The sequence below is a fragment of the Carcharodon carcharias genome, chromosome 10 (genome assembly GCF_017639515.1).
Source record: "Carcharodon carcharias isolate sCarCar2 chromosome 10, sCarCar2.pri, whole genome shotgun sequence".
NCBI lineage: Eukaryota > Metazoa > Chordata > Chondrichthyes > Lamniformes > Lamnidae > Carcharodon > Carcharodon carcharias.
In genome coordinates, this window is record NC_054476.1 from 124,404,817 (window position 1) to 124,423,159 (window position 18,343).

General features: G+C 42.5%; 1 protein-coding gene across 1 annotated transcript in view; it reads right to left on the minus strand.

Annotated features, from left to right (window-relative positions):
- Positions 1-738: 738 nt before the first annotated feature.
- The window catches only part of caln1 (calneuron 1), a 400,700-nt gene continuing 383,095 nt past the window's right edge, over positions 739-18,343 (minus strand). Inside the window, exons 5-6 of the mRNA XM_041196489.1 lie at positions 10,115-10,268; positions 739-1,085 (exon numbers count right to left, since the gene is read on the minus strand). Coding sequence (XP_041052423.1) covers positions 958-1,085; positions 10,115-10,268 — 282 coding nt within the window. The 3' untranslated portion in view covers positions 739-957. The remainder of the gene's footprint in view (positions 1,086-10,114; positions 10,269-18,343) is intronic.

Genomic DNA, 18,343 nt, shown 5'->3' on the forward strand with positions numbered 1-18,343 from the left:
TACATTCCCAGTATACATGCATGTTTGTTTATTAGTTCAAATCAGGCACACATACAAGTTTTCCTTTGCTGCTGTGTCAATGCTGACAGCACTGATTGTAGGAGCAGCACTATGAAGTAAATCAGGGAATGCTGATGTTGGAGACACCAGGATCTTTGGATTCCACTGGCACCGCAGCAGACAGTTCAAAGATAAGCTCTCCTTTGTGAGTGAGAAGCAGCCATTATCTTTAGCCATCACTGCATTGTCCATTCTGCATCAGCAGAGGCCAAAATTAGTATGGTTCTATCCCAGCCATCAGCACTGGTTCAACAGGTGCAAGTGAAGTCACAAGTTGCTACTTTAAAGTTGCGCCTATGCAGTCATTGATCTATGGCTTCGACAACACCAACAGGGTAGATTCCACAGTACCAGAAGCTTGGGATGGAGCTACTCCTTCTTGTGGCCATTTTCTACTAATGAACGTGCAACTGATAATGATCCACTCGGTACACCTGACTTAGCAGAAGTTAACTGTGGACTTTGATCTTCCTCTGTTGACTAATATTGGAAACTCACGTCAGTATAAATTGGGTTTTGGTGTTTGGAGTTAAGCCAACTGTTTCACTAACATTAGCATATGGAGAAAAAATCCAAAATCATAATTCATTCTGTCCCTCTCATATTATTACTATCAGTCATAACTATAATTCAGAACTTCTGTACTCTGTCACATTATAAAAAGCAGCCTTTAATAATTCAGCCCTTTTTTTAAAAAAAAAAATCCCTGTCTGCGGGATTCTAATTGTGTGAACCTAAAAAGAATCACTTCCATTCTGGGCTCCATGTTCCTGGTAGAAATATATTCTACCCTTATTTACATCACCCTGTGTTCCTAATCCAGGAGTCCACTGGACTTTACCCACTAAAGTCATGCCCGACCAGTTCATGCCAATGGGTGGCTGGTTGGTTCAGAAGCTACTCCATGCCATTCCTGAGAATTTGATTTGCTGCAATCAACATGACACTGATGATGAAAGCCACACCAAACGCACAGATCAGGCTCTTCCTCACACATGTCTGTCGGTTCTTCTTTTGCGAATGCACTGTCAAAAGGAAAGAAGAAAGCTGTAAAGTCAGAGTTTTTGGCTGGACACGCGCACACCATGTTTTCGATACAACAGTCAAGCTGCAGATTTTTGCCATTCTAATGAAAACAGACAAGGCCACAAACAATTGCAGTCAGTCTTTTTGTGGTGGCAGGGTGGGCATTAGTGAACAATCCAGTTTATTCCAGCTATGTAGGAAATCGTACAACCCATGAGCATCAAAGTCGTTAATGGGAACTGTTGTTCTCCAATGTCTCTAGTACTTCGGAAGTCATTAAGGAATAAATTACAAATAGCTTTAACATTCCTTTAAATAAAGCAGTTACACCTCTAGTGACTCACATTGTTAGTTCACTGCCCAACTGTAGGGAACTTAGCCTATAGAGAGCAGGAAGGTCCATGGTTTTACCCCTATTCTACGCTGATCTTAACCAGTGCAGCATTCGAGGTTAGGCTGCCTGCTGGTTTGGAAAGTCAGAAGGGGGAGAATCAGCTGAGATACTCAAAATAATTACCTCATGATTCCTGTGTGTATGGCGAATGTGGACATTGAGCTTGATTATGATCATCTGTAGTTATATAGCTTGTCAGTGCTCATTGGGTCAGCCATGAAGAATGATCTCTAGGGTGAGGTACCAGTACATGTCTGGGCTCAACACCCTGAGGAGAAAGTTGGAAAGGAAATCAGACTCACTTCTCCCACTGGAAGCCATTCTTAGCCTCACTTGTACCACACAGAAGCCATTCAGTTTGTGTTTGGCTCCAGAAGGGAGGGAGACCTATACTGCATGATCTTGATGTCAAGTAAATAGGGACAGATTTGATGGGAAAATAAACAGAGAGCATGGTTTTCAAGAAGTGTCAATTTCTGATTCTATTTAAATAAAAAGAGCTGATCTTTAATCTGAGTTTTATTAAGATAAGAACAGACATTGATTTTATTAAATCTGTGTCTGTTTGTGTTGGAGGAGCATTGTGTTTTATTACAAAAAAAGCACAGATCCGGGTTTATTACAAAAGGACATCACTAATAAATATCGGAGTATTTCATTTTACCTCAGGAACTGTAGAGCTGAGTTCTGTGAATTCTATTTATTATTACCCAAAGGGGGCCAGGTTCCACTTTATCTTTAGAAAAGAAAAGAGAACAATTTCCACTTCCTTCTTAACAAAGGCAAAAATGAATGGCAGCCATGAAATCCCTAGCCCTGTTGTTAGGAATGTCATTGCAATCCAGGGTTCCTCACAAAATAACACTGTATAAATGAATACCTTGAAGGGTGCACACTGAGAAAGACCGGTTTATAAATAAAGCAGCCTTAAAGGATCCCAGAGTTCGGGATTATGATGAGAAAAGTAAAGCTGTAAGATGGAAAGAGGAAGGTGAACAAAGGAAAAGGTTTCATTGAATATACTGCCAGTTTGAAGAATAATAATAATAATGTGCAGCGGCAAAGATGGTGAAGAGCCTCTGACTTTGGAAGTTAGACGGGGGAAAGATGCAAGGAAAAATAAACACTGAGCTGAGGGAAAAGACTAGTTCAGCTTTAAAGGGTCTAAAAATGTCTGGCAAGCCTGGAAGAAAATTTTCTCTGTTTAATGTGTGCAAGATCATAAACACAACAGGGGCATTTCCTTTACTGTTGTTAGTGAACTCACAAAATGTATTTGAATATTCAATGAATAAGCTAAGCAGCTGATTATTTTCCTTGGTTTTTGCAACAGGATGATTGTGTCGTGAAAACTGTATCTGAACACTTAAAGCCCAATTGCCCATTAATGGCCAGGCTCCTGGGATTTGGGTGAGATCTTTGAAATGGCCGGCCCAGCCACCCTGCTGGGAACAGGGTGCCTCATTAGGGCCCATGTGAATTGGGGATCCTATGTTGCCAATATGAACCCATTGCAATGTTCAGGTACCGCTGAGCAGAGCATCCGTAGACATCGAGATGCCTAACCAGTGGCCATTAAAGGGACTGCTGCTGGCCACCCTGTAAGTTTAATTTTCTTTCGGGTTCAGGAGGAGTATTAATTTTTCTTCCAGCCCCTCAAAAACAACCTTCACTATGCCCAGTCCTCTGTGGCCTACTGACAAAATTACCACCTCAAAGCCCCCAACCACCCCCCAGCATCCCCCTTAACCATAAAAAATTATCAGGCCTGTTCTGGTACTACACGGCAGGTGGTAACTGTGGCATTCTGTCCCTGCTTGAGGTATATCTGCTGGGATTTGTAAATATTTGCATGCTGGCAGTCAGTATTTCAAAACTTACAGCCTTTGGATCAGAGGATAGCACAGGTGGTACTGTGAAACCACAAAGGTGGCGCATGAAACACCTCTACACATTTTGAACTGGCTAGGACTGGGTTCACAGTGCACAGTAAAGTTGTTCTCCTTTGCTCCACCTCTGCCTGCTGCATCCAAGCCCTTCTGCCCAACTTTGGCAGTCATCAGCCAACTACCCTTCTGGAATTGCCTCCCTAAACCCCTCCAATCCTCCACCCCCTTCTCCACCTTGTGGATCATCTTTAAAACCTCCCCCTATTTGACCAAACTTTTGGCCACCCCTCATTGTAACTTGTTCTTTGGCTCAGCTTCCTGGTGTTTAATCGCACCTTTGTGAAGTGCTTTGGGAAGTTTTTCTATGTTAATGACGCTACACAAATGGAAGTGGTTGCAAGCCAAGAATTGTATTGTTGCTTATTTTCCATATTATTTTGATTCTAATTATAATTCATGTAAACTAATTCTACTGTTAGTTTCAGTGATGGCACCACAATGTTTTCCACCTTGTGAAGTGGACAGAAACATGTGGTGGCCAATACACGTGGGTCACTGATAGTTGGTATTCTGGTAATAAGAAGTAATAAATGTGTACAAGACAATTAGACTTTAAGTTACTGTGCACCTTTAGCGCTCCATTATAGAGAGGTCATTGAATTGTATATCGACTAGTATGATATCAAGGAGGTGAACTGTTGTTATGAGGAGACAATAGAGAGAAGGGAAGGCAAAGATTTAGTAGAAGTTTTTAAAATTATAAACAATTATGACCGACTGAATAGGGAAAGGTCATTTCCTCTGGTGATTTGGTAATGAGGGATATCAAATCAAATGAGAATGAGCAGGGAGTTTGAGAAACATTTCTTTACACAGGGAGCTTTTAGAGCAGGAAATGCTTTGTCACAGGGAGTGGCTGAGGTAGAGATTATTGCATCATGAAGGGAACAGTTGGTAATGATTTGAGGGAGGGGAACACACTGGGCTACAGGGGAAAAGCAAGTCAGTGTAATTAGTTTTGGATTGCTGCAACAAAAATCTGGTACAGACATCACCATGGCTCAAATGACTTCCTTCTATGTCTGATATAGCCTTTGGCATGCATGAGACACATAGGTTGTGTGCTTCAGATCAGAGGAGACATGGACCTGCTTCTGGGGACTGCCCTTTTGCTGTGAACTAGAGTGGAGAGAGAGACAGAGCTCGAACTATATTAGGACATGGAGCAAAGAGAATACTGGCTTGATCATGATGCTTTACCTGGTTGAATAGTATTTTGATAGTCACCTAAACACTGACTATCAGACACATGATGAACAGCTGATTGGGTCAGCTATGGGCAAGCAGTTGCATCTTTGTGCTTTCACCCCGGCAACGTCAGCTCACCTGAGAAAGAAGTGATGTTTTCTCCAAATATAATGATTAATATAATGAACAGCAATATCCAAATAGGGTAAATTCTTGGTAAATTCCTCTCTCTCCATTTTGTATCTGTTTTATTTTCTCTCTTGCCTTTATGTGTCCTCATAAAATCTCCTGGCCAGGGGATCACTGGCCTGTTTCCCAAACTCCATCAATTGATTTCTCGATTGACTCAGTCACACTTGCATCTGACAAGCTCCAGCTAGCTTCTATCTATTTTTCTGTTCCTCTGCGAGGGCAGCAAAGATTCAGCTTCATGTATTTTTCGGTCTCCATTTGTGGAAAAGAGACAGGGATATTGATATTTAAATTCCGAAGGGCGATATGAGTCCGGAGATAAAGCTCACATGCCAATTTGAATGAAAATGCTAAGCTATCCATCTGGTATTCCAATCTACATCATTTGATCCTACCCAGATCATAACATCCCAGGGTCCCAATAGGATTGGAACCAATAGTGTTGTCATTGTTGTATCTAAAAAAAGAATTCACCAAGGGTCTGCATCTGGATTGGCTTACCTCGGCTTGGTCAATTTGGGGTTTGACAACCTTCAGAAGTCAACAGTAAAAGGTTTCAAAGTCACTTTCATGTAAAGGTACTTGAGTTTAGAATACAAAGACGATGCTGAAATCCGGCATTACATAACTGACAATATCAGTATGTATTAAAGCCATGAATGAACATGATCCTGTAACTGGAGGCAACATGCATCAGACAGTTCTAAATAATTGAGGAGTTTTTAGCAATCTTGCTTTTTAACCTCAAAGGGCTGGCAGAAATTTTTATTAATTTTATGATTCATTAGTATCTTGCCCCAATTTATTTGTAAGGGGGTGAGCTACATAAAGATTCAGCTGGTTCAGAAAGACATGCTCGTTATTTATATTTTGTCCATGCCTCTTGCAGTTCATTTTGGAGATATGAGTTTGCATCAATCCCTTTGCCATCCTATGTGCTTACTGAAGACCTCTGAGGCTAATAGTTTGTGGCTGATGATGAAATGGCAGCTTGAGCGTCTTAAAGTGGAGTTCACCCCCATCCCAAAAAACATGCCATTTGAACAGCACAGTACTCTGCCAATATTCTGAACTGTAGCTGCTGCTGTGTTTACAGAGAAATCTAGCCCATAATTGTGTTTATTTGCTACCAAGGAAAGCTGTACTGCTTATTTAGGATGCATTTATATAGTGCCTTTAAAGTATTAAAATGCCCTAAAAATCAGATAGAAATTGTGGATGTGGCTGTAGTCAACTGTGTGAAAGGCTACAGGCAGATTGAGAAGGATAAAGAGAGATACTGCAATATTGTCATGGTCACAGTGCTGTAGCAGGAGAAACCTTGCTGGAAAAGATCAAGCATGGAGTTGTGGAATAGATGGGCGCAGATTTGGGAGGCAAAAATATTTTTAAAGACATTGGAAAGGCACATTGGAAAGGAAAGGGGGATTGGAGTTGAGATGGTAGTGGTGTCAAGGATGTGTTTATTGCAGAGGTGGGTAATGACGGCAGAACTGAAACGGAGGGTGACAGTACCTCAGGAGAGAGGAACATTTATAATATCAACTAGAATCAGGGTGGGGGTGTTGTCAGGAAGAAACGATGGCTGGTTAGTTGTTAACTGAGCATGGGGTTGAAGGAGCAAAAGATGGGCCTCATGGCCTAGATGAGCTCAGCGGAGACATGTCAGGCAATAGAGGAGATGTGCCAGAGAAACATGAGCAATCAGTGTTAGGGCAGGGGGGTCTTTAGGAGGAGCTTGTGGGCAAAGGGAGGGGAATGATGCGGCAGAGGCAGCTATTGTCCTCAATCTTGGTGACAAAGAAATCCAAGGGCTCTTTTCCAGGTCCAGTCGCTGGTTTGAGCTGTTCATTAATCTCAGCTAGTTCAGTAGTGAGGATGCATAGCCCTCAACCTCTAGACTAAGGAGGAGGAAATATCATTTGATAGTCCTGCTCCTGACTGCTATCTAGTGGCCCAGAAAGTTTTCATCCAGTACATATCAATATGTATACAGATCTCAAAACAGGATCAGGAACACTAGAACCACAGGAGCAGGAGTAGACTATATGACCCATTGAGCCTGCTCTGCCATTCAATATGATCATGGCTTACCTTGGGCTTCAACTCCATTTTCCCACACACTCCCCATATCCCTTAATTCCCTTAGAGACCAAAAATCTGTCTATCAGGTTCACCCAGTGCCATGCATCACCACATGTACACTCTTGACCTCTCTCTCCAGCTGTGCTGGCTCACTCTATCTCAAAGCTGTCCTGCTCTGAAGTTTCTTTTCATCTTTTGTCTTATCCAACTCTAACAAAAAACTTTTTTGCTTCCTTTCAAGTGTTAAAGAACACAAGCCCCCAAAAGCTCATTGATACCAATGCCCCTCCAGATCTTTCTTCCCCTTACTTTCCACTGACACCATCCCTTCTTCTAATCCCTCCTCTTGCCGTATATTCACAATACCCTCTGACCTTTCCGTCTCTGGCTCTGAACAATTTGTCCTTAGCAAAGAACTCAGCTTTATCCCTTTATGTCCCCACCTCAATGAATTTCGAGCTTGGCACAACTTTTCTTCTGTCATCTACACTTAAGAGTTCAATTCTTTGGCCAGGAGTCCTCCCTCACTCAAGGAATCTGTCACCCTTATTCAATATTCTCCCTCTGCCTGAACCTGTCCCTCTGGCCTCTTACCCTCTCTTGATCTCTTCTTTGAGAATTGTCAGCATGACATCAGCCATGTCAGTGTTTCTGCTCCCCTCACTGACTTTAACCTACCTCCCTTTTAACTTGCTGCACTCCGTTCTCTCAGGTCTAACCCTGACACTATTATTAAAACTGTTGGCAAGGGTGTTGCTGTTGTTTTCTGGTGTACTAACCCTCTGCTGGTAGAAGCTGCCCACCAACTCTCGCACAGTTCCTCCTACCTCCATCTGGACCACCATCTCACCACCGAACATCAAGCCATTGTTTCCAGGATTGTCATTGACCTCATCGCCTCTGGAGATCCTCTTTCCCTAGCTCCCCACCTCATAGTTCCCCAACTGTGAATAGCCCGCTTCTACCTGTTCCCAAAATCCACAAACAGTCCTCATAGACCCATTGTTTCAGCCTGTCCCTGTCACATTAAACCTTTTTCTTCCTATCTTGACTATTTTTTCTCCCCTTGTCCAGACTCTCACCTACTTCCCTTACTCTCCTGATGCCCTATATCATTTCAACCATTTCCAGTTTCCTGGTTCGAAATGCCTCCTCTTCACTATGGACATCCAATTTCTGTGCACCTCCATCCCCCATCAGGAAGGTCTCAGAGCTCTCTACACCTTGTTGAACAGAGGCCCAACCAGTCCTCATCCACCATCATCTTCCTCTGCCTGGCTGAACTTGTCATCACATTGAACAGTTTCTCCTTTAACTCTTCTCACTTTGTCCATATAAAAGGTGTTGCTATTGGCACCCACAAGTCTTAGCTATGCTTGTCTTATTGAAGGATATATGGAACATTTCTTGTTCCAGTCCTACTTGGGGCCCCTTCCACAATGCTTGTACATTGAGAACTGTATCAGTGCCATTTCCTGTTCTCACCCAGAATTCAAAAATTCCATCAACTTTGCTTCTAATTTCCACCCTTCAGTCACCTTTCATCTCTAACACTTCCCATCCCTTCCTCAACTGTTTTGTTTCCAATTCTATGGATAGGCTATCAACTAATATTCATGATAAGCCCACTGACTCCTACACCCATCTCAACTACGCTTCTTCACACCTTGCTTTCTGTAAGGACTCCATTTTGTTCTCCCAGTTTCTCCATCTCTGCCACATCTCTTCCAATGGTGCAACCTCCCAGATCAGCACTTCTGATGTGTCTTCCTTTTTCTCCAACTTTTCTTCAACCCTCTACTGTGGTTACGAAAGCTCTCAATCGTATCTGACCCATTTCCTGCAGTTTTGCTCTCACCCCTCCCAAAACCACAATAATTTTCCCTTATCTTCACCTTCCATTGCACCAATCTCTGCATCCAATGGATCATTTGTCATTCTTGCCACCTCCAAGCACATCTTCCTCTTCCCTTCCCTGTCAGCATTCCAAAGGGACTGTTCCCTCCGCAAATCCCTGGTCCACTCCCTCAGTCACCCCAACAATTCGTCCCCTTCCCACAGCATATTTCCATTAAAACAGATGTAACAACACCCATTTTACCTCCTCTCTCCTCACTGTCCAAGGCTCCCAACACTCCTTCCAGGTGAAGCAGTGGTTTAGTGCACTTCTTTTAATTTAGCATACTGTACTCACTGCTCACAATGCAGTATCCTCTACACTGGGGAGACTAAACACAGATTGGGTGACTGCTTTGCAGAATACCTCTAATTAGTCCACATGCATGACTCTGAGTCTTTGGTTGCCTGCCATTTTAATTCTCCACCTTCCGCTCACACTGACTTCTCTGTCCTCAGCCTGCTGCAGTGGAACACTGTAGCATTGGAACTGAAGCATTGAACATTGAAACAATGAAGTTAAACGCAAGCTCAGGGATCAGCACCTCACCTTTCAAATAGGCACTTTGCAGCCTTCTGGACTCAGCACTGAGTTCAACAATTTCAGACCATAATCTCTGTCCCTCACCATTCTGTCCCTTTTTTATTGCACCTGCCGATCTTAAATCTTATTTTTTATGTTTTGTCTTTTGTCAGCTAATCTCTCCTGCCCTCCAACCTATCCCAGGCCTTCCCTTTCATTCTTCATTCCCCTTTCCCCCTTTCACTTGCTCAAAGCCTATTACATTTCTATCTTCCTTCCGTTCTGAAGAAAGGTCCTTTACCTGAAACATTAACTCTGTTTCTCCCTCTCTTCTGCTACCTTCACTGCTGAGTATTTCCAGCACTTTCTGGTTTTATTTCAGGTTCAGCTCTGCTGTCTCAAACCTATATCCGACAGTCATAACTGGGTAAGGTAGCACAGGACCACTGATGCCCAAGAAGTGATACCCCAGCTTCAGATCTATTTTGAACTGAGCAAGACAGAAAGGAAAATAAACTATTCTTGTCTGGTTGAAATAAGGAGAACAACCTGAAATGCAGTCTTTGCTGCAACATTGAATAAAAACAGGACAGCTGTTGACTGCACTGAAGAAAATAACAAAGAAAGATTTGTGACTTTGCCCAGTAATTAAATACCATAGAAAGTTAAATTAATTTTTTTAAATAGAATTTGTGGAGTCCTTAATCTGATTCTGTTTTTCTTCTTCAGCTGAGGGCGTTTCAGTGAACTTCAAAAATAATAATAAACTCAATCTCTGTTCGGTATTTATGATGGGCTTACCTTCAAATTCGGTATGACAGTTACTTGAACTTTCATTCAGACTCTCCTCCTCCGTTATGATGATGTTCTCAATATCTTTCATTGTCAAATGGTCCCGAAATGCATGAAATAATATGTGCTTCAATTCTTCCAGTGTAATCCTCTGCATATCAAACTGATGGAAAAATAAGAGTCAAGCTGTGTCCAGAATGACAAAATCTTTAGTTATTTTAATGTGATGGAGAGTTCGGTATATCACAGATCAGGATTTGTATCTGAATTCTACGCTTAATTAATCTTTCTCAACAAGGTCATTTTTGCAGTCGCATGGATTCCTTCCACAGCTTGGAGATTCGGGTCACTGGTTTCTGTGCAAACACTGCCATTGGATGCTTTGTGAATGGTAAACAGGATGTGGAGCTGAGGCACACAGCTTATTAGGTTTGTGATTTGCTGATTAAAATTAGTGATTGAACAAGCAAACGAAACATGCACCCACCATCATTACTACCAAGAAATTTCCTCCAACTAAACGTTGGAAAGACCGAAGCCATTGTCTTCAGTGCCCATCACAAGCTTTTTTCCCTTGTCATCGACTTGATCCATCTCCCTGGTAACTGCCTGAGGCCGAACCAGGCTGCTCATAACTTTGGTGTTGTATTTGCTTCTGAGATGAGCTTCAGGCCACATATCTGCGCCATCACCAAGGCTACCTATTTCCACCTAATTTGTCACCTCTAAAGTGCACTATTCCAATGCTTTCCTGGTGGGCCTCCCATATTCCACCCTCAATAAATGTAACTCACTCAAACTTTTGCTGCCCTTATACTAACTCTCATCCAAATCCCATTTACCCCTGTGCCCGCTGACCTACATTGGCAACAGTTCAGGCAACATCTCAGTTTTAAAATTCTCATCCACATTTCCAAATCGCTCCATGGCCTTGCTCCTCCCTATCTTTGTAATCTCCTCCAGCCCGATAACCCTCTGAGATCTCTTGACTCCTCCAATACTGATCTCTTGCACATCCCTGACTTTTATCAATTCACCATTGGCAGACAGGCCTTCAGCTGCCTCAGCCCTGGGCTCTGAAATGTTCTCCCTAAACCCCTCTGCCACTCCAAATCACTGTCCTCTATTAAGACGCTCCTTAAAAACCTACCTCTTTGATCAAGCTTTTGATCATTTTCTTAGCATCTCTTTATGCAGCTTGGTGTTCAATTCTGTTTTGTTTTACTACATTAAAGGTGTTGTATAAATACCAGTTGTTGCTGCACGAGCTCATCTTGTATTGTGTACATTTAACTAAACACACATAAAAAGGATGATAAAACTGCAAGAATATGATATCTGACACCTTGCATGCCTAAAAATAAAACTTACCAGTCAGTAACCATGGGTAGAACCTGACACGCTCAAGCATGGAATAGCGCGCGATGATGTCGGGCGAGCATCCTGATGCCATTGCGCACTCGTGCAATATTTCGGTTAGCGGACGCGCGCAAGAGTCATCAGCGCACCCGCCGGCAATCAATAGGTATATTAAGGCCATTAAAGTAACAATTGACGGTGATTTTTCGCTGCCCATTCAGTTGGCGGGCTGGCGAATCGGCTAGGCAGACTTTGCAATTTTAAGGAAACCTCATCCAGGGCCTGGATGAGGTTTTCGTGATCAATTAAAAAGATTAAAATGTTTTGAAAAAAAAAATTCATCATCCATATATTGAGGTGTCTCATTCTGACAGGTGGACATTTTTTTCATGATTTTACATTCTGTTTTTATTGATTGTAAACTTGTCAGCTCCCAGGGGCAGCTCTCTGCCTTCAGGGAGCTTTCCTACAGCACTCCCCCGTGCCCGCACTGATTTCAGCGCTTGCCCTCCTTCCATCCTCCACCCCGGCAGCACTGGGCCTTTCAGGGCGCCTTTCGTGCTGGCTGGCTGTTAACTGGTCAGCTAGTGTGAAATCGCGGTTGGGGTTCGATCGCGGGCAGTGGTCTGTTTGTCGGCTGCTCCCGGGCCTGCCAATCACTGCCGCCCGCCAACCTGATAATTCTGCCACATGTTTATAAAACCAACTTCACATTCACTTATCCTTTTAGAAAAGATGATTTCTTCAAGCTCATTGATGATAACTTCTCTGCTTTGATTTGCTCCAGGGCAGTACATGTTTCCAACAGCATCTATTCCCTCACTTCAAGTGCCAGCTTGATTTACCAGTACCTTCGCAACTCTAATTCAGAGGATTTGTATGATCAAAAGCATATTATCTAAGTTGACACTTAAGTGCAGTACTGGGGGAGCGCTACATTGTGGGAGATACTTGCTTTCAAATGAGATAATAAATTTAGATGGCAACTGTTCCGAGGGACATAAATGATCCCTTCGCACAATGTGTAAAAGAGCAGAGAGTTCTCATGCTATCCTGACAAACAGTTCCACTTCAAACAATAGCAAAAAAATCAGGTTATCTCATCATTATCACAACCAGGTTAATAATACAAGTGGGAGCCTTGCTGAACATAGGAAGTTCAGAGGGGAAATGAGAAAGGTAATAGGAGAAACAAAGAGAGAATATAAGAGGCTGGCACCTAATGTGAAAGGGAATTGAAAATCTTCCTAGGCATATAAATAGTAAAAAGGGTGATGCAGCCAATTAGAGACCAAAAAGGGAATTTATGCTTAGAGGCAAGGGACAAAGCTGAGGTACTAAATGGGCGCTGTACATCTGTCGTTATCAAGGAAAAAGATGCTGCGAGAGGTATAGTGAAAAAAGACTTGATTAAGACACTACAAATGAATTTATACAGTGGAGGTATTAAAGAGACCGGCTGTACTTAGGGGAGAATTTTTCCAATGGCAGGCGGACTGGGCGGGAGCAGGCGGAGGCAGGCGCAGAGTTGATCGCCGGCCATGATTGGCTGCGTGCCGCCATTTTACATGGGCGAGCCAATTAAGGCCTGCCCAACGTAATGCGCAGCCAGTAGCGTTCATCACTACCTGTGCGGGCGGGGTAAGGAGGGAGGGTCGGGGCCTGTGCATGCGTGTAAAAGAGTGCAGCAATCTCCCTGAGGCATGGAGCTGCCTCAGGGAGATTGAATGGATTATAAAAGTTTTTAATAAATAAAGTAAAAATTTATTTAAACATGTTCCCTCATGTGACAGTGTTATGTGAGCTGGTACATGTTTGTGAAGTTTGGAAAATGTATTTAATTATTTTATAAAACCTCATCCCGCCTGTGGGATCGAAGGCCGCTTGGGCTCTTCGCCTGTCCGCCAACCTTAAGGTTGGATGGGCAGCATTTCTAACAAGTTTAATTACTTTTTTAATGGCCTTAATAGGTTGTTGACAGTTCAGCGCGTGCACAGCCACCTCCGGGACCCACCCTCCGAACGAAATATCGAAATGATGCGCGATGACGTCGCGACACATGCCTGACATCATCACGCGTCATTTTATGCATCGGCATGTCGAGTTCGTCCCCGCACGCCGACGGCAAAGTTCTGCCTTGAAAAGTTGATAAGTCAACAGGGTCAGATGAGATGCATCTGAAGACACTGGGAGAAGTAAGGGTGGAAATTGAAGAGGGTTTGGCTGTAATCTTCCAATCCTCCTTAGATACAAAGATGGGGCCAGAGGGCTGGAAAATTGCGAATGTTATACACTTGTTCAGATAAGGTCAGAAACTACAAATCAGTCAGTTTAACCATGGACAAGATTAATAGTGACTTGGACAAATATGGATTAATTAAGGGATAGGTTTATTAAAAATAAATTGTGTTTAACTATCTTGCTTAAGTTTTTTGATGAGCCAACAGGGAGGGTTGATGAGGGCAATACAGTTGATGTGGTGTACATGGATTTCCCAAAAGGCGTTTGATAAAGTGCCACATAACAGGATTGTCAGCAAAGTTAAAACCCATGGAATAAAAGGGACTGAAGCAGCAAGGAAATGAAGTTGGCTGAGAGATGGCTGTTTTGCGGACTGGAGTATGCAGTCGGGCTCCCCAGGGCTCAGCTCTAGCACCGCTACTTTTCTTGATGTATATTAATGGCCTAAACATGGGATGTAGGACAAAATTTCAAAATTTGGAGACATTGTGAACTGTGAAGAGGAGAGTGGTAGATCTCAAAAGGACACAGACAGGTTGTGGAATCGCCAGGTGTATCACAGATGAAATTTAATGCAGAGAAGTGTGAAGCAATACATTTTGGTAGAAGAATGTGGAGAGACAATATGAAATAAAGGATATAATTCTGAGTGGAAGAGCAGAGGTTCCTGGGAGTATATGTGCACAAATTGTTTAAGGTGGCAGGGCAGCTTGAGAAGGGCACATGAGATCCTGCGATTTATAAATCAAGGTATGGAGTACAAAAGCAAGGAAGATATGGTGAACCTTTCTAAAACCCTGGAGAGAATGTTCCCCCTGTTGGGGGGGTTGTGCGGGGGCGGGCGTGGACCTGATTGGCACCCCTGATCGGGTCTATGCCACCATTTCACATGGGTGGGCAAATTAAGGCCCGCCCAGTGTGACGCACACTCGGAAGTGCTGAGCGCTCCCTGTGCAGGGCGCGGGGGAGGTTCCCTGAGTCAGGAGTGTGCTCTTTCGCATGCAGAGGTGCCTGAGGGAGATTATAGTTTAAAGTTTTAAAAATTTTAATAAAGAAAAAAAAATTTAAGACATGCCCCCCTCATGTGACAATTTCATGAGCTGGGACATGTCAAAGAACTTTAATGAAAAAATTTATTTAATTTATAAAACCTTCATGTCCCGCCTGTGGATGAGGTTCTATGAAAAATGCGAAGGTCGCCTGGGCTCTTCGCCTGCCCGACAACCTTAAGGTTGGATGGGCAGCTTTCTCAATAGGCTTAATTAGTTAATTAATGGCCTAAACAGGCCTTTGATGGTTCGGTGGGCACGCAGCTGACTCAGATGCACACCCGCCGAACTGAAGTTCTAAATGACGCGTGGTGACATCGGGATGCACGGCCGATGTCACCCTGGGTCATTTTATGCCTCAGCGAGCGGGCCCTGCCCCCGCTCACCAAGCTGAAGATTCAGCCCCTTGTTTCCAATTCTGGACACCAGGCTTTAGAAAGGACGTGAAGGCATTAGAGAGGGTTCAGAAAAGATCCATGGGAATGCTTTCAAGAACTTCAGTTATGTGGATGTTTTGGAGAAGCTGGGACTGTTCTCCTATAGAGAGAAACGTTTCTCATTAGCGGAAGGGCTGAGAACCAGAGAACACCAATGTAAAGTCAGAGAGCCAAGGATGACTTGAGAAACTTTTCACCCAGCAAATGCTTAGGATCTGGAATGCACTGCCTAAGAATCTGGTGGAGGCAGTTTCAATCATGGCTTTCAAAAGAGAATTGGATAATTATCAGAAGAGAAAACATTTTCAGGGCTATGAGGAAAGAAGAGGGAGTGAGACTAGTTGAGTTGCCCTTGACTTGCCTGCACAAATTGGCTGCTGGGTTTCCTACGTTGCAATAGTGGTCACACCTCAAAAGTAATCCATTGGTTATAAAGCACTTTGAGACATCCTGAAGTCATGAAAGGTACCTTGCAAATGCGTCTTTCTTTCTTTCATCTCATTTGCTATTGGTGAGACCTTGCAGAGTGCAAACTGGTTGTTGCATTTTATATAGTGCAGTGACCGCACTTCAAAAATAATTCATTGTTAATGAAAATGATGTTTAAATGCAAGTCCTTTCTTTTCATTCCTTGGAATTTCTGGTGGAAAGCCCAGTATGAATATATGCATTTGCACTGTCTTGTTCACAAACAATAATGCCCTGAGCCTTATAGAGATTCCAAAGCTGCTTACAAACGCAGGAGTGTATGAAGAATCCAAGAGCAGACAGAGAAAACAGGATTGTTTATTTCAATGCAAGTATGAATTATATGCAAAATGATCAAACTGGGAGAAATGTTTCAAATGCCTTAGCTTTAAGCAGTAGTGGCACAAGCAAGATAATATGCGAAGAACTACCAGCAGATGGACTCATGCCTGTGTTCTTCCACCCACTGAATTATCAATCTCAAGCATACAGACATAAATGCAAAACGCAGGACACCACTTTCCCTCAGCAGGAGAATGTTCCTGGACTGCTCTCAAGTACCTCAAAATGTGTGTTTTAGAGCTATATTATTAAAGGCTTGACAGCAAGCAACAGAACTCTACATGATTTGACAAAAACAGTGTTAGATAACAAGACTAAAAAGGAGATTGAGAACTAAATATCCTAAAAAGAGGAATGGATTAGAATTTCATATGACACCTGAGATGTGAAACATATAGCAGTCTATTAAAAAGAGAAACTTAACAGCACTCGCTTAGAGTGACGATTAATAAATTCCAGGAAACACAGGTAAGACAGGTTGCATCTGATAAGTATATTGGAATTCTTCAATGAAACAACAGATTTATAGATGGGTAAGATGGTGGATATTATGTATCTTGACTTTCAGAAAGCCCTTGACAAGGCCTTTCACAGGAGACTTATGATTACAGTGAAAGCTTTCAGGATCCAAGATTGTAAATTGGATAATTAGCTGGCTAGATAATAGGAAACAGAAGGTAGACATTGGTGACATTGCTAATTAGAAGTTGTGAGCAGTTTAGTCTCTTGGAAATGGTCCTATGACCTTTATTTATTAATGACCTTGATGAAAGCATTATAAATACAATACCTAACTTCACAGATTATACGCAGAAAGTAGAATATTCCAAGGTGAAGCATCATTCAGAGAGCAATGTACACACTTAGCAACTGGTGTGATCAATGCTTAATTCTTAGATCAAGATAATAAAGATCAAGTCTTAATGCTCAATATGTTAGACACATTAGGATTACACAGGAGGCTGAATGGTGAGTAGAGGGCATCAGGAAGATGATATTTGTGTGTTAGTAAATCAGATAGTGGCTGTTAAACATTAAAAATACCACACTGGACGGCACCATTGATCAGACTAAATACAATGGCCCAGAATTTGTTGGGAAAATAATGACAAGTTAAATGCGCGTGCCATTATTCCTATGTAAATAACTCAGCAATTTGTGACGAGGAAGAGATAAAATGTGAGCTACAAATCACCACAAACTATTGAGTTATTTATACACTAATAATTTAGTGTATATTTAACTCATCATTATTTTCCCACAGAACAGGATAATACAAAAATATCTGTGCATGGAGTAGCACAAATATATTAGCATGGATAGAAGATTGGTTAATGGACTTGAAGCAGAGAGTCGGAATAAACAGGGCATTTTCAATTTGGAAGTCTGTAACTATTGGAATGCTGCAAGGAAGAGTCCTTGGGCCTCAGCTATTTACAATCAAGACTGAGAGTAATATATCCAAGTTTGTTGATGATACAGCAATGGAATGCAAGCTGTGAGGAGGACACAAAGCAGCTGCACAGCAGGCTTAAACAAGTTAAGTGAATGGGCAACAATGTGACAGATCCTAGCAGCAGTAGGATGGGGTCCTTAAGTAGTCCTTAATTGGACACTTAAGGGCATCAATTGGTGGCAGGATGGAAAGATTGACCTTGGGCCTTCCTACCCAGAACTTAATCTGGGTGAAGGCGGAATGGCGGCAGAGTTTGGGTACACCACCAGCCCGCCTAAGTACATGCCCTTCCTGTTTCCAAGCTCGCCACCAGTGACAGCAAAAGATTCTGTCCATAATGTGGGGAAGTGTGAGGTTATTCACTTTGGTAGTAAGCACAGAAAAACACAATATTTTTTAATAGGCATGAAGCTTTCAAGCATAGATGTTCGGAGAGATCTGGGCGTACATATACAAGGAACACAGTAAGTCAGCATGCAGGTATAGAAAGAAATTAGGAAGGCAAATGGCATGTTGACTTTTATTACAAGGGGATTAGAGTACAAAAATAAGAAGTAATACAACACTTGTGCATGGATTTGGTGAGACCACACCAGAAGTATAGTGTGCAGTTTTGGCTTCCGTATTTAAGGAAGGACATACTTACATTGCAGATTCACTAGATTGCTTCTGGGGATAATAGGGTTGTCCTATGAGGAGAGGATGAGTAAATTGGGCTAATACTTTCTACAGTTTAGTAGAATGAGAGGTGATCTCATTGAAAGAAACTACTTGACAGGGTAGACATTGAGAGGTTGTTTCCTCTGGCTAGGAATCTAGAACATGGGGGGATAGTGTCAGGATAAGTAGTTGATCATTTAGAACTAAGGTGAGTAGAAGTTTCGTT